A 23053-nucleotide genomic window follows, 5' to 3' on the forward strand; every position below is an offset into this window, starting at 1 on the left:
ATTCAACAGTTTTATAATCAGAAGAACTGGTCAACAATCATCATGCACATCAGTAGGGTTAGACATAAATGTCACCAGACACGTGGTCAAAATTTACAGAACGCATGGTAACCAATTGCTGTTTGTCAGTTTGGTGTTATCCGAGGGACATTCAACAAGATAAACCAAACAACAACTTTTAAATACGAGCGTTGATTTACATCCCTTTCAATCATGCCTTATCAAATCCATTAGTTCAACGTACGGTCACTGACATCTATAAGAGCATATCTATTCAACAGCATTCGCCGAGGTCAAATGACATCAAGCAGTTAAATTTCTTGAAGACCAACATTCATCCTGTCACAAGTTCAATCATCAAACTGACGATAAATTTGAATCTTTACAGACTCTTATCCACAAGGGATAAATAACGTTTTTACCAGATCTCATTGCCAAGAAAATCTTCAAATTTAGCTCGTAAGATTGATTTTTCACGCCTTTCTAAGATTTTAGACATGATATACAGAGTGAAGCGTAATTCGCGCACTCGGGCATCGCAGCGCGACTCCTCACATGCCAGCAATAAAAAAATGTCTCTTACAAATTTTCGCCTTGCGAGTATATCCGGTAGAAAACGGACGTTGAAGAATAGCAATCTGGCAACACTGTAACCATATGTAGGGTAACTACCGCTGTCAGCACGTCTTTGTCCTCCTGTACAGTTGGTGCAGTGGGTGGAGTTTTTGGTTGGCATGCAGGAGGTCGATGGTTCGATCCTGGGTTAAGGCACATTTTTTATTTGCTAATTTCCATCTGACATTACCTACTGTAATACAATAAGACACCGTTTCTGAGGTCACATGTATCCTGCATTTACAACATTTTGTAATGCTGAAACAACAAATACCTGGTTAGACTAATAAGAAATAGACAGCTGAAACAAACAGGTTTCACATCTAGTAGATGAAGTGGTGTGAATAAATTCACGCCCACGACGTGGAAAGGGCGCCTTTCAAAGCTGACCAATGAAAACGATTGTTCGTCCATTTCTAGGATCGTAGTATGCAAGTGCAAATGATTTCTAGACGACCCGCTACAATCGCTGTTGACGATTAAGATGCCAGATACCATACCACCTGGACTACATTTCATCATCATCATCATCATCATCATCATCATCATCATCATCATCTGTTTACCCTCCAGGTTCGGTTTTTCCCACGGACTCAGCGAGGGATACCACCTCTACCGCCGCAAGGGCAGTGTCCTGGAGCTTCAGACTCTTGGTCGGGGGATACAACTGGGGAGAATGACCAGTACCTCGCCCAGGCGGCCTCACCTGCTATGCTGAACAGGGGCCTTGCGGGGGATGGGGAAGATTGGAAGGGATAGACAAGGAAGAGGGAAGGAAGCGGCCGTGGCCTTAAGTTAGGTACCATCCCGGCATTTGCCTGAAGGAGAAGTGGGAAACCACGGAAAACCACTTCCAGGATGGAAGAGGTGGGAATCGAACCCACCTCTACTCAGTTGACCTCCCGAGGCTGAGTGGACCCCATTCCAGCCCTCGTACCACTTTTCAAATTTTCGTGGCAGAGCCAGGAATCGAACCCGGACCTCCGGGGGTGGCACCACAGAGGCGGACTGGACTACATTTACGAAATAAAAAACATATGCCTCAACCCCAAACTTGACCTCCTGCATGCTCACCCAAAGCGCTATCCACTGCACTAACTGTACAGTACGACTAACTTCTGCTGACAGAGGTAATTACCCTACATGTAGTTACAGTGTTGCCAGGTTGCTACTCTTCAACGTCGTTTTTCTACCGGATATACTCGCAAGACGAAATTTTGTAAGAGACATTTTTTTATTGCTGGCATGTGAAGAGTCGCGCAGCGATGCCCGAGTGCGCGAATTACGCTTCACCCTGTATATATATTATTTTATTTAATATCTTAGTACTCTTTCTTCCACAATTTTAATGTATCTTCCTATTAAGCACATGTAATTAAGGCATGTATACAAAGATTTTGTATTTTTATGATATTCTAATAGAGTAAGTTTTAAGTTTGTGAAAAATGGTCTAATAGCTCCTAAGTCATTATTTACGTACATAACAATTATTCGAGATGCAGATTTGGCTGATGATGCTCCGTAAGGGAGCGAAACATGTCCCATATATAACTTTTTAACTAATGAAGATATTTTAAATGTGCATTATAATGTATTGAACAGGTGGATTCATAATAAAACTTTGTTATTGTACACCTTATGGAAGTTCCAACACTTGTTTATCTACTCATCCTGATACTGCCAATAAATCCACAAAGGCTACAAATCTGTCCTCTATAAACTGTGTGAGATTTGGAAGTTGTCCAGTGCAGCTTTTACTGGAACTGAAGCCAGCTTCCTGTGCTATAAGTAATGGGTCAATTATGGATAAAATACAATTTAGAAACATTATTTTCAGTAATTTGTAGAGGTGACATAGAAGTGCTACAGGTCTGAAATCTTTTGGATGATTCCCTTCCTTTCCAGGTTTCAGTACGGCAATTACTCCGCTATTTCTTTGCACCTTTGGTAACTGACTTCTGCTCATATAGTTGTTGAAAAGCTGCAGAACCCTTTCCTTGGTTTATGGTAGAAAATGCTTAATCTTCTCTGATCAAATGTTGAAAGTTGAATATGTGATTTACCATTATTACATTTTTTAATAACCTTGTTCAATTCTATCATGTTAAAGGGTACAGTGAGAGAGTTCTTTTCTTTCATGCACTCTGTTCATATTCTGGGCATTCTGACTTTATGGGTTGTCTTTCCATTCAGGAGTAACTGATGTGCAATTTGGTTTGTGTTGACAAAAATGGCACTTCCACATTTATGATGGAGTGTTTCAACAGCAAGGCACATTCCATTTACTTTTGACTCATTTCATTGCCTTTGTGTGTCTCCTTTGCACACAGGATGCGTCATCTGTATTGTCTGCATAGATCTTATAACAGTTCATTTTTGGCTGATGATGTGCCTTCAATGTTGTCTGTCTGTTAGGTCATCAGCCCAGAGGCTGGTTGGATCCTCAAATAGCACCACCAAAGGTTATGCGGTTATAAGGAAACTGCAAAAACCAATGGCAGCACCAAAATGAGGCATACTAGGCAAGACGAGGAGTAAGGTAGTTTGCCATTGCTTTCCTCACTGGGTCAGAAAGTGCTATTGCAGCATAACTGGCCCTATGAGCAACACCTTTCATAGCACTCAGGTGCACTAGTCGTGCTCTGAATGTCATTACTCAGCACCACCCATACCCCAGCAGCTTCCATATTGTCACAGCCATGGATGAGACTGGGACTTCGGTGGAAGCTACATTTTACTCTGGCCTGTGCCAAGAGATGGATACAAAAGTACTGTATCCATCAAGAAATGGCAGTAGGCAACCTTCAATGTTAACAGAGTTAATTGTTAACTGTGGCCCTGAGAAGGGCCTTGATGTGATGTTTCTGGTGTGAAAGGTTCAGCCAGCACTGCCATTACTGAGGGATTACCTGACTGCGTTTGCATTCACTATCAACTCGGGGAGGCACCTTTCATGATCCCCATTAAATTTACTAGTATCCATTACTTGGTTTTAAATTAAAATTAATTTATGGACAACAAATCAAGTTCAGGACATTCTGTATCCCAAAAGACTTTTTTGTTTTTGTCTGAGATGTGCAAAATTTTGCTGAGATTCAAGAAATTACCAATAAATTTGGAACAGGTGGCAACCCTGGTTCACATCTCCAAGCAGGAGAAAATTATTATTATTTTTTTTTGCTAGGGGGCTTTACGTCGCACCGACACAACAGATAGGTCTTATGGCGACGATGGGATAGGAAAGGCCTAGGAGTTGGAAGGAAGCGGCCGTGGCCTTAATTAAGGTACAACCCCAGCATTTGCCTGGTGTGAAAATGGGAAACCACGGAAAACCATTTTCAGGGCTGCCGATAGTGGGATTCGAACCTACTATCTCCCGGATGCAAGCTCACAGCCGCGCGCCTCTACGCGCACGGCCAACTTGCCCAGTACAGCAGGAGAAAATGAGGAGGTAACTGAACACCTAGAATCAATGAATTAGTAATGCAAACGTTAGAATCTCTGCACATTTATAATATTTGATAACCATCTGATAAAACTGTAGGTTGCTTGCCTTAAATCCAGCAATGAAAATGTCATATAGAAATGACTAGGGACAAAGTTTTTGGCGTGATTTTATTATCAACGCTCAGGGATGACTACCCTGAATAGCTCAGAATGTTAAATATCACATTTTAAATAATATGCTCAATCAATATTTCTTTCTTAAAGGTTCCCTTCCAAGTGGAAATACAACAAGAAGGATTGATACCAGATATTGTACAACACCTAAAATCTGAAAACATAGAATTAAAAACATACTCTGCAGCTGCAATATTCCGGGTAAGAATCAGATAAGATTCAAAGCCTTTAATTCTGCAACAAAATGATACAATAAATGTAAGTATTCTTTTGGATTTTAGTTTAGAACCTAAATCTAAACTGTACATTGTAGTTTACATTACTGTTTAACATCCCTTCAATTGCTATGGATTTTAACAGATGACAGGATATCAGAATTTTGTCCCACAATCCTTCTTTAACATATCAAAAGCCTCCAAGATACTACCATCAAATGCTACTGACCATCCGTTGTTATGGGAACAGAAGAATATTGACTAACCCATTGTAGCACTGACATTGACACTGGGGAACACACTCCCTCTCTCTCTCTTTCTCTTCACCCGTTCAGTCGGGTACAGCTCTCGGTCTTCCTATGAATCCTGTGTCTCCCATCAGCTCTATTCCAGACAGCTTCTATCTGTTTGTCAATCATCATACCAGTAAATTTTTTGACGCCATCTAACCTACGTGATCTTGGCCTTCCATTTCCTCTAGTGCCACCCAACATTCCAAGCATGATACACTTTTTCAGGAAGGTACTTCTCATCATGTGGTCAAACTAAGATAGCTTTTGTTTTGCTGTACTCCTTTCCAAAGAGATCTTTGGCTTGACCTGATCCAAGATTTTTTTATTACTAATTCTGACTGTCCACAGTATTCTCAGCAAATGTTGCCAACACCAGAACTGAGACACATCATTACATCTCCTGTAAGCTTTCTTCTCAGTCCATGTTTTGTAGCCATAAGTAGCTACCACTAAAACGATGGCAATGACCAGTCTGCATTTGGTTCTCTCATTGATGATTTTCATGCCCTTCATGGCCCTTATCTTTCTTCGGTTGATAACTTTCAAAGCATCGGACCACTTCCATTCTTTTCCCTCTGATTAGTGTTACAGTAATAGAGGATGGTTGCCTAGTTGTATTTCCTCTGAAAACAATAATCACCACCACCACCACTCTCTCACTGATGTCCTGTTTTACCAGATGCTTTTCAACCTTATCATTGTATTCTCTCCCCATAACAGCTACCGCTTGACTTCAGGACTGAATGAAGCTGCCCTAGTTTATTGCTTATGATGTCACTGAAAATCAATTTAACTATATTAATCTTAAGTTCTGTATACAAGTGTAGTTCAAGTTGCCTCTGTGTTGTAGTGGTTAGTGTAATCAGCTGCCACCTCCGGAGGCCCAGGTTCAATTACCGGCTCTGCTACAAAATTTGAAAAGTGGTATGAGGACTGGAACGGGACCCGTTCAGCCTTGGGAGGTTTCGACTTTCACTCCTTCAGCCAGTTAAATAAGACTATAGGCAGCTAAACAGCCACTCAAGAAGACTGTTGTCTTACCTTAACATAAGAAATTAACATCTTTAACAGTCTATCAGCTTTACTTTCTCTTATCCTCCAACAGCAGTATTCAAGGAAACACATTTCTGTTTCATTATAAAGACTGAGCTGTTTATTGCTCTACCCCCAACAGGTTTTTGGGCGCATTGACTCAACACTCTGGAAAGTATAATCGTGTAAACTTATGAGATGCAGCTTGATACTACGATTTTAACCAAGGACATTCTAATAATTTTTATGTTTAGACAAACACCTACATCGATATCCTCTTTTTACAACTTGTAAGAACAATCAGGATCCTGATTTTTCACCATACAGGTTTGAGTTTGAGGCTGATGATGCCTTTAATATGGGCGAAACATGTCCCTTAACATTTTATAATATTTAATTTCTAAAAAAAGATCTCTTTGTATTGAATAGGTGGATATTTTAAAAAAAAATAACACTTGTAACATACTTTGTATTTACATACCACTTAGTCAAGCAGCTCGTTTTCTTTCTCCCAATTCTTCCCAGCCCAAACTTTGCAACCATTTTGTAACACTACTCTTTTGTCGGAAATCACCCAGAACAAATCGAGCTGCTTTTCTTTGGATTTTTTCCAGCTCTTGAATCAGGTAATCCTGGTGAGGGTCCCATACAGTGGAACCATACTCTAGTTGGGGTCTTAACGGAGACTTATATGCCCTCTCCTTTACACCCTTACTACAACCTCTAAACACCCTCATAACCATGTGCAGAGATCTGTACCCTTTATTTACAATCCCATTTATGTGATTACCCCAATGAAGATCTTTCCTTATATTAACACCTAGATACTTACAATGATCCTGAAAAGGAACTTTCACCCCATCAACGCAGTAATTAAAACTGAGAGGACTTTTCCTATTTGTGAAACTCACAACCTGACTTTTAACCCCGTTTATCATCATACCATTGCCTGCTGTCCATCTCACAACATTATAGAGGTCACGCTGCAGTTGCTCACATTCTTGTAACTTATTTATTACTCTATGCAGAATAACATCATCCACAAAAAGCCTTACCCCTGATTCCACTCCTTTACTCATATCATTTATATACATAAGGAAACATAAACGTCCAATAATACTGCCCTGAGGAATTCGCCTCTTAAGTATTACAGGGTCAGGTAAAGCTTTGCCTACACTAATTCTCTGAGATCTATTTTCTAGAAATATAGCAACCCATTCAGTCACTCTTTTGTCTAGTCCAATTGCACTCATTTTTGCCAGTAGTCTCCCATGATCCACCCTATCAAATGCTTTAGACAGGTTAATGGCGACACAGTCCATTTGACTTCCTGAATCCAATATATCTGCTATATCTTGCTGAAATCCTACAAGTTGAGCTTCAGTGGAATAACCTTTCCTAAAACCGAACTGCCTTCTATCGAACCGGTTATTAATTTTGCAAACATGTCTAATATAATCAGAAAGAATGCCTTCTCAAAGCTTACATGCAACGCATGTCAAACTTACTGGCCTGTAGTTTTCAGCTGTCACCCTTACCTTTATACACAAGGGCTACTATAGCAACTCTCCATTCATTTGATATAGCTCCTTCAACCAAACAATAATCAAATATGTACTTCAGATATGGTACTATATCCCAACCCATTGTCTATAGTATATCCCCTGAAATCTTATCAATTCCAGCTGCTTTTCTAGTTTTCAGCTTCTGTATCTTATTGTAAATGTCATTGTTATGATATGTAAATTTTAATACTTCTTTAGCATTAGTCTCCTCCTGTATTTGGACATTATCCTTGTAACCAACAATCTTTGCATACTGCTGACTGAATACTTCTGCCTTTTGAAGAACCTCACATACACACTTCCCTTGTTCATTAATTATTCCTGGAATGTCCTTCTTGGAACCTGTTTCTGCCTTTAAATACCTATACATACCCTTACATTTTTCACTAATATTTGTATGACTGCCAATTATGCTTGCCATCATGTTATCCTTAGCTGCCTTCTTTGCTAGATTCGATTTCCTAGCAAGTTCCTTCAATTTCTCCTTACTTCCACAGCCATTTTTAACTCTATTTCTTTCCATTCTGCACCTCCTTCTTAGTCTCTTTATTTCTCTATTATAATAAGGTGGGTCTTTACCATTCCTTACCACCTTTAAAGGTACAAACCTGTTTTCACATTCCTCAACAACTGCTTGAGTGATAAACAGTATTGGGCATTTTTGGTAAATGATAACATTTTTAAACTGGATAATTGAGAATAAAAGGGAAGAAGGATTATTTCCTTTTGCTAGTGGTTTGACTTCACGCTAACTCACAAGGGGAACCCGCCAAGTGTAACAACCCAACTTGCCAGAAACTTCGCTCAGTGAAAGACGGGTTTATCCAGAGACACTCGACCGTTTCCGAGAAAATGATGGTTGAAGTTTCCATCGCTTTACATGCCTATTAGCGCATACTAAGTTCAATCGACGTGGTGTGTAGTAGCTTTTACTGTGACCTCACACTTTAGCTTGCTTCAAGACCACCACCTTCTGAAGGTAATCATGTGCTGTACATGTGAAGCTTCGGGGAGGGAGACTATTACCAGCGTAATCATTTATACCCTCTCCGTAAATATTTTTGGACTAACTGCATGGTTGTGGAAATTTGTGTTCTTAAAGTGGTTTGCCGCTTCATTATTTATTAATTCATGGTCAGAGATACCCTTATTTTCAATACTTATAAACTGAATCCTTCTCCGGCTGGAAAGGTTATTAAGATGCCCTTCTGTCGTGTGAGTCCAGACGGTGCCTTAATGTATTCTCCTGCATTCTAGTGGTGTAGGTATGAAGAACCTCACCACTTGCTCCTTCTCCCTCTGGACACGTGTGCACACGTTATCGGGGAAGCAGTGAACTGACTGATGGATCTTGGGTAATGGCCATTACGGTTTGGAGAGTGACGTGAGATGGTAGTGTGGCGTGCCTCTCTCCCTAGCGAGATGAATTGTGGAATTATGGTGGACACAGGCTGAAGTTACTTTGCTAGGGCTTAAGCCCTGGTGAACCTCGAACGTTCTCTTTAGATTTTTCTTCCTCGCCTGGAATTTGTAGTACATTTTAAGGATTTCCTCTACTATATGTAAGTAAGAAAATAATCCTGGAACGACTTCACAACTATGGCAGCATGAACTGTAAGTGTTTTTCCAACTCATCTCTTCCCAATTTTATGTGGTGAACTAAAAATTCCAAAATGTGAAGTGTGTACCGGGACACTGTGTAATTTTGGGTCATCTAAAACATTTGTTTTTGCCTTGTGGTATTTGAACCGTTTTCGGGTTATTAAAAGGAACTTCCAGTATATGTAAATAACGTTTGTTTACTAGGAACTTGTGTGAACTGTAAACGAACAATTTTTTTATTCTTTGAGATTGTACATTCAAAACTTAAAGTTTGATTATGGCTTTCTAGGCCTAATACGTAGGTGGTAAACGCTATGTATTAGCTGGGTTACTAACCAAGCGAGTTGCTACAAGGGTGTGGGATTTACGTGTGTATTCTGTTTCCGTTCTAACTTCATTTCCGACTTCCTTATTTAATTTTATTTCCTATTTGCTTGGTATTTGGGTGGTATTTCAGCGTCCCATTTTTCTCTTGTTTCTTATGATGTTTTTGCCTATTGTTGATTCGCGGACTGTGATTGGCCCTTTCCTTTGACTGACCTATCGTGGTTTTGTTGCTATGGAAATGAAAATGTTGTTGAGATTGTTGATGAATGTTGATGAAGATGAATTGATGTCCCTGTTACAAATTTTGCTTTGTGGGCGGTTTAACCTGTTTCCCTTTAGTTGATTTTGGCAATTTTCTCTCCTTACCTGCATATTTTTCTACCCAGTGTTGCGGATATTATTATTATTATTATTATTATTATTATTATTATTATTATTATTATTATTATTATTATTATTATTATTATTATTTTGGGTTTTCTTCTCTTGGAAACTTGATCGTAATTTCCCATCCATCCTTGTAGGAGCTCCTTTGGAAATACCCTAAAGAACATTTCAGTATCAACAAAATAACTGTTTAATTCAAATTGATTCTAGGTTGAATAAGATGTGTGATAGAACTAAGTACTTGTCAAGGTAATTTGTTGGTATTTAAAAGATACCTTTGAGTTGAAGAGGCATTTCAGAATTGTATGTAGTCTGGTTCATTTTCTTATTCCTTAATGAATTAATTAATTTTTTTTCTTTTATGAGCGGTTGACCGTAGGTTTTTCTGATCTTTGAGCAGTAAGTTTTTAAAATATAATTTTCCAGCAAGGATATACCTTATTAATTTGTAAGTTACTTAAAGTTTGTCATTAAATCTCTCTTTGTTTCCAAGTAAGTGTTGGTGTTTTTTTTTAAAGGGGTAATTTTGAAATGACCAGGTCTACATTTAATCCACCCCTCTGGTGTCATCGGTTTATTAAATGGTGAGTGATTGTTCCTTTTTTCTTTCATTTCTGTTGGTCTCCCACGTTTCCATGACTCTGATCTGTGCCTTGGCTGCATGGTCAGAGCATTTGTGCCCGTCACTTGAGGTGATTGTGTCATTAATTGCTCTAAGAGCTTCAGTCAGAATGCCTAAGATATGAACAGAGTGCATGAAAGAACTCCCTCACTGTACCCTTCAACATGATAGAATTGGATAAGGTTATTAAAGAATGTAATGATGGCAAATCAGCAGACCTGGATGATATTTGATCAGAGAAGATTAAGCATTTTGGAGCACAAACCAAGGAAGGGGTTCTGCAGCTCTTCAACAACTGTATGAGCAGAAGTCAGATACTGAAGCTGTGAAAAAATAGCAGATTAATTGCTTAAAGTTAACATACCACATTGAAGCAGTGTACCACTCATATAATATTAAGCTGCAAGTTAACTCTTCTCAATCCTTAAAACACATAAGGTCCAATATACTGCTTATTTCTGCTTTTCCCTTTCCAACATAAATGAAAATACCATAAACAACAAAATGAAAATACTGTAAACAACACTGAACCACTCATATAATTTCTATATTGGTCTGCAAGACAAGTTAACTATGTATTTTTAACCACTACAAAAGCCTTCAACCAAGAAGAGTGGCCGTGCATGCTAACGTGCTACGAGTATGGAGCCAAGCTCTGCATTTGGAAGATTAGTGGATTCGAACCCCATCATCAGCTGTCCTGAGAATGGTATTCTATGGTTTCCCATTTTCACGTCCAGGCAAATGCTGGGACAGTTCCTATTCATAGGCCACAGCTGATACCTTGCACCTCCTTACACAATTTCATTCATCATCATTAATTTCATATTCATTAGCACCTCAACTGAGGTTGTAGTCAGGAAGGACATACAGCCATTAAAAAAATCCTATATAATTTCATCTTATCTCATCCCGACATCATATCAGGAAATGAGACTAAGGTGTAAACATACAGTACATCAAGAAAGCCTCCAATTGTTATTTGCTTCTGATTCCCTTACGAGTTCATTACTAAAGCACTCATATTCACAATGTTTTTGTACCTTTATGAACATCTTACCACAAAACATCTACTGCCTGCCATATTTCAGCATTTGCTGGGAACTGAAACATTTTGGTAGCACCATCTTCTACTTAAAGTTTCTCTCTTAATGTTTAAATCTTTACGTTTTATAATAGTGATCCCTGAATTGCAACATTGTAAACTTCAATAAAAAGCTGTGCCATAGCCAAAATGAAAGGTGAAACATGTTTATATTATGTAAAAGAGAAAGCAAAGAAATTTCATCCCCTACAACTGGTCATCCTTTCCCCAGAGAAGAGTACTGTTACTTCTAGTATAATGCAGTATAGTACTTGGAAAAGAAAGCCACAAAGAAAGAAAAAAACTTTCAATGCACTACAGAAGATGGAAACAACAGCTGAAATAATAAAAAATGTGATATCATAAAGCAATACTTTGATTACAATAAACAGCATTTTTCAATTCATTAGTATTAACATGTATGGGATGACATGAAAGTTACAACAATTTCCGACTGATGACAACATCTGCGATTACTATAAGTGACACTCACTGTAGTCATATGAGAACTGATATTCCAAACCATTTTTAGTATTTAAAATAGACAGTTGTCAATATCTTGTAACATTAAATCTATGTAATTAATTCAGAAATATATGTTCTGTATCCTTATTGGCTAGTGTGCAGAAAATGAAAAGAACAGACTTGATGTGCGGACATATGGTGGGCTGCAGCCCCTCATTGAACTTGCCAAGAAATCTGAAACCAATGATAACAAAGCTCTACTTGCTGCAGTAATTGGGGCAATTTGGAAATGTGCTGTTAGCATGGAAAATGCACTGTTTCTTCAAGAATTTAATATTGTTCCAGTTCTTCTTGGATTTCTACAAGATCAGCCAGAAGATGTGAGTAAACTGGGAAAATCATAGTCAGAAGAGTTCTATCTTTAGCTCTCTTTTGAATTTGATTTTCTTAAAAAATATTTATATGATAATAACATAATCTTTTAATTTTCAGTGAAATATAGGGTCTCCACAAAGAATTGTCACAAACTCTGTTTTTTGCTAATTCTTTTGCCTTCTGCGAAGTAGCGTTCATGGCTGCAAGTTCTCGAACTAGAGATCTTTTCCATGTAATCCATGATCTACCCTGTCTCCTCTGTCCTTGTGAATTCCACTCCAAAGTTTGATTCACAATTGATCCTTTGCCTTGCCTCAGGGTAAGCTTAATCCATTTCCACTTTCTCTTCTTGACCTACTTTGCTATTGGTCTCTGGTTATTTCGCAAAGCTTAGTATTAAATATTATGCCAGGCCACCATATTCCTAACATGTTCCTCAAACAACAGCTTAAGAAAGTTGTGAATGTCCAATGTGATGTAACTACCAAGGTAGTAGAACATATCCAGTGGTTCAAATGTTTTTCCTGTCCATTATAAACTTCTCAGACTGACTCTCATTTCCTTGGTTTTTCTATGGTTAATAATTAATCCCGTTACCGAGCAAGTTGGTCATGCAGTTAGGGGCATGCAGCTGTGAGCTTTCATCCAGGAGATAGTGGGTTCCAGCTCCACTGTCGGCAGCCCTGAAGATGGTTTTCTGTGGTTTCCCAATTTCATATCAGGCAAATGCTGGCTGGGGCTGTACCTTAATTAAGGCCATGGCCACTTCCTTCCCCCTCCTAGTCCATCATCGCCAGAAGACCTATCTGTACCGGTGCAAAGTAAATTCAATTGTTTAAAAGAAGAAAAAATATTGTTGCTCTGACTTCCAGATTGATTGACTCCAGTTTTGCTGACATGTCTTTTCCAAGCAGATATAAATTATCTGCATCATAAGTGTCCTCAAGAATAGACACCTGGCCTACTAAATCTCTTGGGTGATGCATGTTGCTTTCTTCAGAACAGTATTGAGTAGCTTCAGGAAAATGAAAGGAGAAAGAAGGAAACCCTATTTATATGATAGTATAGTGTATACTTCTGAAAACTGCTAAAATATTGCAGTCATTTGTAGTGGATATGGCCAGTTTGTATAAATAAGTCTACTCATCAACCATCTTTATTGCTAGTCATTCTAAATTTAGTTATGGAACAGTTGGTCAATATATAAAAGTATGATAGAAGATGACTTAAGCATAATTAAGATTGAAATGAAATTGTAAGAAGTGTCTCACACTATGATATCTTTAAAGTCATTAATGGCAAAAATATGTACACGATTTATCTATTTTCAGGTCATAGCACATGCAGCAGGAGGTTTAGCAGAATTGGCAAAGATACCTGATAACCGGTATTCAATATTAAGAGCAGATGGATTACCAAAGCTCACATACTTGTTAAACAGACCAAATCCATCTCTACTGCATGCAAATGTTGCCCAGGCTCTTGGTGAATGTGCTAAAGAAAAAGAGTGTATGGAAGTTCTTGATTCTTTGGATACAGTTCGTCTCATATGGACTCTACTAAAATATAATGACTTACATGTCCTATGTACGGCAACTACAGCTTTGTGTCCCTGTATAGAAAATGCAAAGGTAAAAACAAGTCAGTATTAAAAACCTTGTCCATTCACATTTAAACTGGTAGTACAGATTAATAATTCTTAAGATTATCAGCATTGAAATGATTAAATGCATAGGATTAGTCACTCCTGAGGAACTGCATAAATGCACAAAATTTGATACATGTACCTAGGTTGTTCATAGAGTCTAAAAAAATGTACAAATTTTGTTTTAATCAGGTAACCTCCGCAAAAGATTATTTAATACAATATTATATACTAGGTGTTTCTAAACGTGTGAGAAGTAGTTGGGGTATGGGGACTTGGATAGTATACCACAAAACAACACAAAATGTCCCTATGAACATGTCCCCTATGGTCTCTCGTTTACAAGCTACGCCTGTTTTAGTTGTTGCCTGGAATGGGAGAATAGTTCATGTGTAGGATTAAATTTAGAGTCAGGCATACTATAATAGACATTGCAGTAATTTGCCAGCATGTGGAACAAGATTGCCATCAAATAAGAGCAATGCCTGTAGTTCTTGGTTTTTAATTCTTAAAGAATTTTTGTTTGTGTGTCCACCTTTTAATGCATAACAGACTAACTCTCAAATTAAGTGATAAACTTACTGATATATAAAAAATTGGTACATATTTTGATCCTATTAGGTCATTTTCAGCCCTTTACAAACCCTACTAACCAGGATTACTTGATTCAAGAACTGGGAAAAAATCCAAAGAAAAGCAGCTCAATTTGTTCTGAGTGGTTTCTGAAAAAAAAAAAAAAAAAAAAGTACTGTTACAAAAATGTTGCAAAAGTTTGAGCTGGAAAGACTTGGGAGAAAGAAGACGAGCTGTTTGACTAAGTGGTATGTTACACGTTGTACTTCTGATATTTTGGTCCGTGTTGAATTGTACATATCCCTATAGTTTACTTCATAAATTTTAATTCTTAATTCAAATGACTCTTCATGTATTGAATAGGTGGAATTCAACAAACATTAATATTTCTTTGACTTTAAGCGTTATGTTCTGAACTGTCAGCGGAGAGATGGATTGGAATGACATTAGTACGAATAAGTTTAAGTCAGGGGCGAATGCTGGTCATGAAAGTCAGGCTTGCTCTTCCATTCGTGCAAGTTGGTGGGGTGGGACATGCATAGTTCTGAATGAATAAAATGTATAAATCCAATAATCGCTAAATCACATGAACATTCATTCAAACTGGTTACGTCACACCTTCAAGAATGGCCAAAAGAATAACAATCAGGCACATTTTATAATTATTAACAAATTATGACAAACCAGTGATTATATAATTTAAACAAGTAAACGTCAAACTATGTACACGGAAAAATTGCAACTATTTATTAAATCTTCCTACTTGAAAACAAACTCTACTCTGCGGCTTCTCTTTACAAAACCATCAGTAACTTCATCATAGAAAGAGGACTGTAATCTAATTTTTGCAAGCAATTCTTTTTCAAACGACAACGTAGCTAATGATGATAGCCTCTCCTGACCTTGAGACGATCTGCAATATGTATTAATGCGTCTCAGTGTTGAGAAAGAACGTTCTGCAGAGGATGTAGTAGCAGGAATTGTTGCTACAAGTTTGATGAGCTTGAAAATTTCTGGCATACCCATGTACAATTTATTAGTATGCATAAACTGCATTAAGTCTGAAACACTTTTCTCTTTAAAATCAGAAGATGAATACATCACAATTCGGTTTTTAAGCGAACAATGTCGAAAAATGACCCATAGGTCTTTTCTAGGGCAGTAACATCACTGTCTGGAAACCTATTTCTGTGCTTCTCAAACAAATCACAATCCAACAGTGAGAAGAACACTAATTTCTTTATGCATTTAAAACGCTCTCCTATTTGGACAAGTACATTGTCAATAATTTCATTGAATAGACGTTTGTAATTTGATTTTTCTGGTTCATCACTAATTCTTCGATTTTTAGAGCACGGCTGTCCTCCATAAACATCAATTTCAGTATCAACATGTCCATACAAACTATCAAAATCTTCATCTCTCATAGACTGGATTTTAAAAAGAGCTCCTCAACCTTCTTGCCACAGTACTGAATATCCAGACTTTTTGTTTGTAAAATATTGAACACAGTATCGGAGAATGAAAAAATGTTGGAGAACACTGCCAGCAGAAATCTAGTGTTTAACTTAAGTAAGAAGAACAAAAATCCTTGTGCCTTCAATGTAGTGTCTTCATCCCAGTCGTCTGAAGTATCCTGTACATGTTGAAAGAATTTCACCAGCGTATCATAATATTCCTTCACAGTATTAATAAGACGTGAAGCAAAATTCCATCTCGTTGGTGCTGCTGTTGGCAACTTCTTCTGAACAAAATCTCGAAGAGCAGCTGTTCTCTTTGTAGACTTTGAAAAAAAAGCAGCAAGTCCTGACATTGTTTGGAAGAAAATGGTACATTCTTTGATTTTTGAAGCAGACTGCTGTAGTGTTAAATTCAATAGGTGGCTATAACAATGCACAAATGTCGCATATGGATACTGGTCTTGAAGTAGTTTATTAAGCCCATTCACATGACCGGCTAAGACAGCAGCTCCGTCATATGTTTGAGCCACAATCTTTTCCTCACAACTGAACTCTTTTAAAATAGCACGAGCATGATTTAAGAGAGCTCCAGCAGTGCGATCTTTACTAACGTCAGCAAAACCAAGAAACCTCTCTTGAATTTCACCACTTTCATCTACAAAACGGAGTAAAGTAGAGAGTTGTGACTTATTAATAATATCGGACGTTTCGTCCAACATTATTGCCACAAAAGTTGCTTGTTTGAGCTCCTCCTTTATTCTTCTCACAATTACTGAACTTATTTCTGCTATTAAATCATTTTGGATTGCAGACGATGTCCCTCTAAAAATGGTGGAGTCTTTCAGATGAGCTGCCAGAAGAGGATCATATTCGCTTATAATTTATAGAAGTTCGATGTAATTCCCTCTGTTTACGGAAGTTGCAGACTCGTCATGTCCGTGAAATGGTAGTTCCTGTTTTGCTAAAAAACACACTGCATCGATCAGTCGTTTAAGTATGTCACGATTTTTCTTTACCTTTTCATTATGAAGTTGGTCACTGATGCGTTTCTGTTCATCCAGCTGGTGGTCGATCCTTGTACGCCCATAGCTATTTAACTGCAAGAAACACTTCATATGGTTTGCAGATTTCTCATGTCTTGTAATGGACAGTGTCAGGGTGTTCAAATTGTCAAAGCCACTTTTACACCATACACCGTTATCAGCAGAAAATAGTAAACACGGCCAGCAAAACAGTCTATTCAGTTTCTTGGACCCTGTCAACCAGTGCGTATTATTATATTGAGATACAGAGAACGAACGTACATATTCTCTATTTTTCTCCCTGTGCTGTGTCTTTGAATCTGGCAGCGCCGGACAGGGCCTGCCATTCTTAATAATGTCTGTTTTCTCTTGGATATTCCTCTGAGAAAATGGATTTGATAACAAGCTGTCAATAATGCACGGTTCGGAACCCATTGCAGCACGTGAAATCATTCAGAATAGATGATCAGGAACTTAAAGTACACTACTCACTGACACAACACACTAGCTCTGTAGCTCTCAGACCAGAGCTTCCAACTACACATTACAAACGTAACAGCTTGCAACCGGCCTTGGAGAGAAGAAACCTGCGCGCGCATACATTTCTCGCTGTGTCGACAGCTCCGCTGAAGCTCTTAAGACACGAGCAAGCCTCGCTGGACTCGCCAAGATATATGCAACATGCGATTTGTATAATGCAGATCTATTACAGATACGGTACATATTGTAATTTTTTTAACTCGCCTGCTTAAGAAAAATATTGCGCTTGCGCAGCAAGCATAGCATGCTCGGAGAAATCGCCCCTGGTTTAAGTGATGTCTTTAAAAGTATGAAAGATCACAATATGAAGTTGGAATTCAAGAGGACAAATTGGGGTAAATGCTCATTTATAGGAAGGGGAGTTAGGGATTAGAATAACTTACCAAAGGAGATCTTCAATAAATTTCAAATTTCTTTGCAATCATTTAAGAAAAGGCTATGAAAACAACAGACAGGGAATCTGCCACCTGGGCGACTGCCCTAAATGCAGATCAGTATTGACTGATTTGATTGACTGAAATAACATCTTAAAAACTGTAAAATGTGTTGAAGAAATGAAATAGTAAACTGATATAAAACATGTATACGTGGAATTTAAAAATAAAAAAAGAACATTTTATGCAGTGTCTGTCATAGAGTAATCTTCTTGTTTCGGTTTGGTTGAAAATGACAATGCTGTTATTAGAAACAGAACTCACCTTATATTGATTTAAAAGTTTATCACGTTAGTTAGGGAAACTTCTCTTGTTCATTGTACTGGACAGACTTCAAAAGTATAAAGAGTGCTTCTAACAATAACTGTCATAGAAGAATACTGGACATGTTGGTTATCGTTAATAAGTAGTATTGTGGTTCATTCTATGTTTACAGAGAAGTGTAGAAAAAAAGAAGAATTTAATAAGTATTGTAATTTTATTTTATTCACGAAAGGCACCAATAAGCAAAGCTCACTTTAAGGGACTGTATACACTAGACATATGCATTACATTTAAAATGTAAAAAAATTGAACATATTCAAGGTGTGATATATGTTAGTTACAATAATACAAACAATAATATAAACAAAAGCTAAAATAACGTTGAAAGACATTAAATTATATTCTAACTGATAACAAAAACAATTTTTACATGTTTAGCTTAATAATTTACAGATATATTTTTTTACATATGCTAATAGAGAAAAGGAAAAGGAGACGAAAGAAAACAAATTAGGTAAGTGAACTTACTTTTATTTATTGAAAAGTGAAGCCATAAACAAAAATTCTTTAAGAATGAAAAACCAAGAACTTGTACGGAACTGTCACGAAATTTATTGTTTGCAACAATGCCTGGAGTGTTTGAATGTCTGACAGTCAGGAGTGAATTTGTGTGCATGGTGGACAATTTGAGCACTTCTTGTTTCAGAATGACCCGGAAAGTTGGCTATGCAGTTAGGGGTGCACAGCTGTGAGCTTGTGGGTTTGAACCCCACTGTCGGCAGCCCTAAAGATAGCTTTCTGTGGTTTCCCATTTTCACACCAGCCTTAATTAAGGCCATGGCCGCTTCCTTCACACTCCTAGTCCTTTCCCATCCCATTGTCACCATAAGTCCTATCTGTGTCGGTGAGACGTAAAATAAATTGTGTAAAAAAAGGAAGTTTTTAGAATGCAGTATTCCTGCTGATACACCATCATGGTGACAGCTGTTTGACATGAAATGTGCCAGGTAAGGCAGAAATACTTCCCATACAAAGTTGGAAAATCTGTAACTAGTAAATGATTGACTGTAGAGTATATATTCATAGGGACTTTTTGTGTTGTTTTGGGGTGCACTATCCACCCCCAATTACTTCTCAGATGTTTGGGAACATCCTGTGTATAGCTGTAATAAAAGGGGAATAGCAAAGTGTACACGTATACATCAAACAGAGAGACAGTTGAGTTGTAATCAAGGCAATAGCAATTCAAGTCTGAAGGACTTAATATTCAACACTTTTAGCTACTTGCTTCACCCTCTCTCTGACTACTTACTATCTGCGTCTGACGAGAAGTCACGGCACCTTGTAGATACAGCACGAGTAACAGATACTACACTCTTAGCTACAAACATTAGTCGTGAAACAATGTGAGTTCTCTGAATCGATGCATATTCATTCTTTTTCCCTTTTTTGTTTACAATTTGCTTTACATAACACCAACACAGATAGGTCTTGTAGCGACAATGGGATAGGAAAGGTTTAGCTGTGGGAAGGAAGCGTCCGTGGCCTTAATTAAGGTACAGCCCCAGCATTCACCTGATGTGAAAATGGGAATTCGATATCAAACTGTTCATTATGCAGTACATACAGTGAATGTGTAACTCAGGCACAATTGCACTGCCACTTTGAAACTTCTCGACAGCACCTCTGTTCACAAGAGTCACCGCAGGCGGAACCGATGTTTATTGTCAGCCCTTGAGACTACTTGAGATAGGCACATGCACAACAACCATGCTCACCCCTTGCACCTCTTACACCACATACTCGTGACTTTGCATCAGACGATCATAGTACCTCTATTGTGATCTCTAGAACACTTACCGCAAATCTGATTCGTTTCTCTCCTAACCATTTCTTTCAACTCAGTCAAAAAACGGAACACTGTAAAATGTATATTTTCTGTTTTTTTAAAACATTAATGTTCTAGTATATGGTGTATGAATATACTGAATGCTTCATTAAGTCACTATTCCTACCAAACTAACTGGCTGTGTGGTATGGGCTGCAAAGCTGTGAGCTTGCAATCGGAAGAAGGTACAATTGAACCCCACTATCGGCAGCCTTGAAGAAGGATTTTCTTGGATTCTCAACTTCACACCACACAAATGTTGGGGCTTTACTTAATTAAGGCCATGGCTACTTCCTTCTCTGTCTTAACTCTTTCCTATGCTATTGTTGGCTAAAATCTATCTGACAAGGGGAACCCGCCAAATGTAACAACCTGATTTGCCAGAAACTGCGCTCGGTGAAAGAGGGGCTGGAATAAGCGAACATGTGTTTCGGCTTATCCATAGACACTCGACCATTTCCAAGAATATGACTGTAAAAATTTCCAACGTGCTTTACATGCCTTTTAGAGCGTGACAAGTTCGATTGACTCTGTGGCACAGTGGATATTACCATGACTGCTGATAATTTTTACTTTTGTTTCCTTTATCTACTTATGTCCATTGATGATTACTACACAAATGTTTCTTATCAAGTTAGTGGATACAAGGGCATTATGCTGATTGTAAAATTACAACCAGGTTAATGGTACACAGTAAGTATAATGTATTTATATGGTATTTTTCAGGGATTAGACTGTTTTGTAAGTTCATTCTTATATTAACACTTCAGGGAGATACGGTGCATTCCCATGGATGATACTGATCATAGAAATATTTGAAACATAGAAATTTTGCCCGCCACGAGCATCGTGCGAAGGAAGGTTTGCCACATTTACATTTCTCGGTAGGAAATGTCACTCAGGAAAGGAACGTCATTAACATTACGGAAGATTTCATGTATTGGCAATAAGTTTTGCGACAAACCATGCATAACAGGACTTTTTTTCTAAAAACTAATGCTTGCAATTGATTATAAATCAAAGCATGGATTTTTATTTCATCGTGTCTAGTCGTGATATGCCTTTGCTGTGCAATGAGTGTAGAACAATTGATATTTTCAAATTCATTTACTAGAAAGAACATTAATAGATAAAAAAAGATGATGATATTTCAAAATACATTGAACAAAGCCATTCGTGTAGTAATCATCAATGGACAAAAGTAAATAAATTAAACAAAAAAGACCAATTCATCGGTGTTTGAACATGAGGGTGCAAAAGTGTGAGGTCACAGTAAAAGCTACTACACACCACGTCAGTTGAACTTGGTATGCACTAATAGGCATGTAAAGCACGACGGAAACTTCAACCATCATTTTCTCGGAAACGGTCGACTGTCTCCGGATAAACCCGTCTTTCACTGAGCGAAGTTTCTGGCAAGTTGGGTTGTTACACTTGGCGGGTTCCCCTTGTGACTTAGCGTGAAGTCAAACCGCTAGCAAAAGGAAATAATCCTTCTTCCCTTTTATTCTCAATTATACAGTTTTAAAATGTTATCATTTACCAAAAATGCCCAATACTGTTTATCACTCAAGCAATTTAAATAAAGCTGAAACTGACCTCCACAGCACTAATATTCATATTGGTACAGATGGTCTTATGGTATTTGTCCCAACTTCACAAAAAAATCCTAGGAGCTCTGATGATGTTTACTGTTTCTTTAATTTCAGGATTCTGGCGAGATGGTTCGCAGTTTGGTTGGAGGCTTAGAGCTGGTAATTAACTTGTTACACTCTAGTGAACCAAAGCTTCTGGCTTGTGCTTGTTTAGCCATAGCTAAAATAGCTCTTGATCGAGAAAATCTGGCTATTTTGACTGATCATGGTATTGTATCAAAACTTGCGCACCTCCTTCCAACGGTAAGTCAATACAACCTGAGAAAATTTAGATAATATTGTTAACATAACAACTCATATTTTTAATCCTTAGGCAAATAGAATCTCAAAAATAATTTAAAGAAGACCAAAAACCATGGTGATCGACCCAACTGTGAGATTTGAGGACAACAAACACCAGCCACAAAACACCTGGGATGGCAAAAAGTAGCCATCTAAGAACCATGCTGGGAGGACCTTAAAAAGAGATACAGAGCACAAAGATGGGAAGGGAAAACCATATTTTTCTGATGGTGGGATTTGAACCCATCATATCCTGAATGCAAGCTCACAGCTATGTGACCCTAACTTCACGGCCAACTCAAGAAGGAGAATTAAATGGCCAAATTAAACAGATATGAAAAGCAATGAAAGAAATTAAACAAAAAAGACCAATTCATCGAGATTTGAACATGGGGTGCAAAAGTGTGAGGTCGCGGCAAAAGCTACTGCGCCACCATGTCGGTTGAACTTGCTACGCGCTAATAGGCATGATGAAAAGAGGACTCCCATTAGCATTATACTTTCATTCAGGAGGCAGTGAGTTCAAACCCCACTGTCGGCAGCCCTGAAGATGGTTTTCGACTGTTTCCCATTTTCACGCCAGGCAAATGCTGGGGCTGTACCTTAATTAAGTCCGTGGCCACTTCCTTCCCACTCCTAGCCCTTTCCTATCCTATCATCGCCATGAGACCTATCTGTTTTGGTGTGACGTAAAGCATTATTGAGTTAAGGAAAGTACCTCAGCTACATTTTGTGGCACAACAATTTCCTTTGTAACATCTTTGAAGAAAGATTTACTTGGAAGAGAGGAACAGGACAACCAACAGAGACTTATTTCAAGAACTTACTCGAAACCATACTCTGCAAAGTTTTACACAAGTTTGAAGGGACTAGCTTAAGACAGAAACCTACAGCTGCAGCGACAAGTCTTGGCCTTTAGAGTGTGAAGATGAGTATAAATTCATTAAAATACCTCCATTATCCAAAATACTTTTAACCAAAACACCATTTAACAGAAATGATCAAAAAATATTTTGGTTAAAACAAATTAAAGAAACATTATTTGTTTCATTAGCTCCATTGTTTTTTATATTATTGCAAAGTGGAC

General features: G+C 38.0%; 1 protein-coding gene across 1 annotated transcript in view; it reads left to right on the forward strand.

Moving 5' to 3' along the window:
- Nucleotides 1-23053, forward strand: part of LOC136880902 (outer dynein arm-docking complex subunit 2) — a 97801-nt gene that overhangs the window by 45120 nt on the left and 29628 nt on the right. Inside the window, exons 4-7 of the mRNA XM_068229170.1 lie at nucleotides 4327-4437; nucleotides 11984-12208; nucleotides 13535-13834; nucleotides 21739-21927. Coding sequence (XP_068085271.1) covers nucleotides 4327-4437; nucleotides 11984-12208; nucleotides 13535-13834; nucleotides 21739-21927 — 825 coding nt within the window. The remainder of the gene's footprint in view (nucleotides 1-4326; nucleotides 4438-11983; nucleotides 12209-13534; nucleotides 13835-21738; nucleotides 21928-23053) is intronic.

The sequence above is a fragment of the Anabrus simplex genome, chromosome 9 (assembly GCF_040414725.1).
Source record: "Anabrus simplex isolate iqAnaSimp1 chromosome 9, ASM4041472v1, whole genome shotgun sequence".
Classification (NCBI taxonomy): Eukaryota; Metazoa; Arthropoda; class Insecta; order Orthoptera; family Tettigoniidae; genus Anabrus; species Anabrus simplex.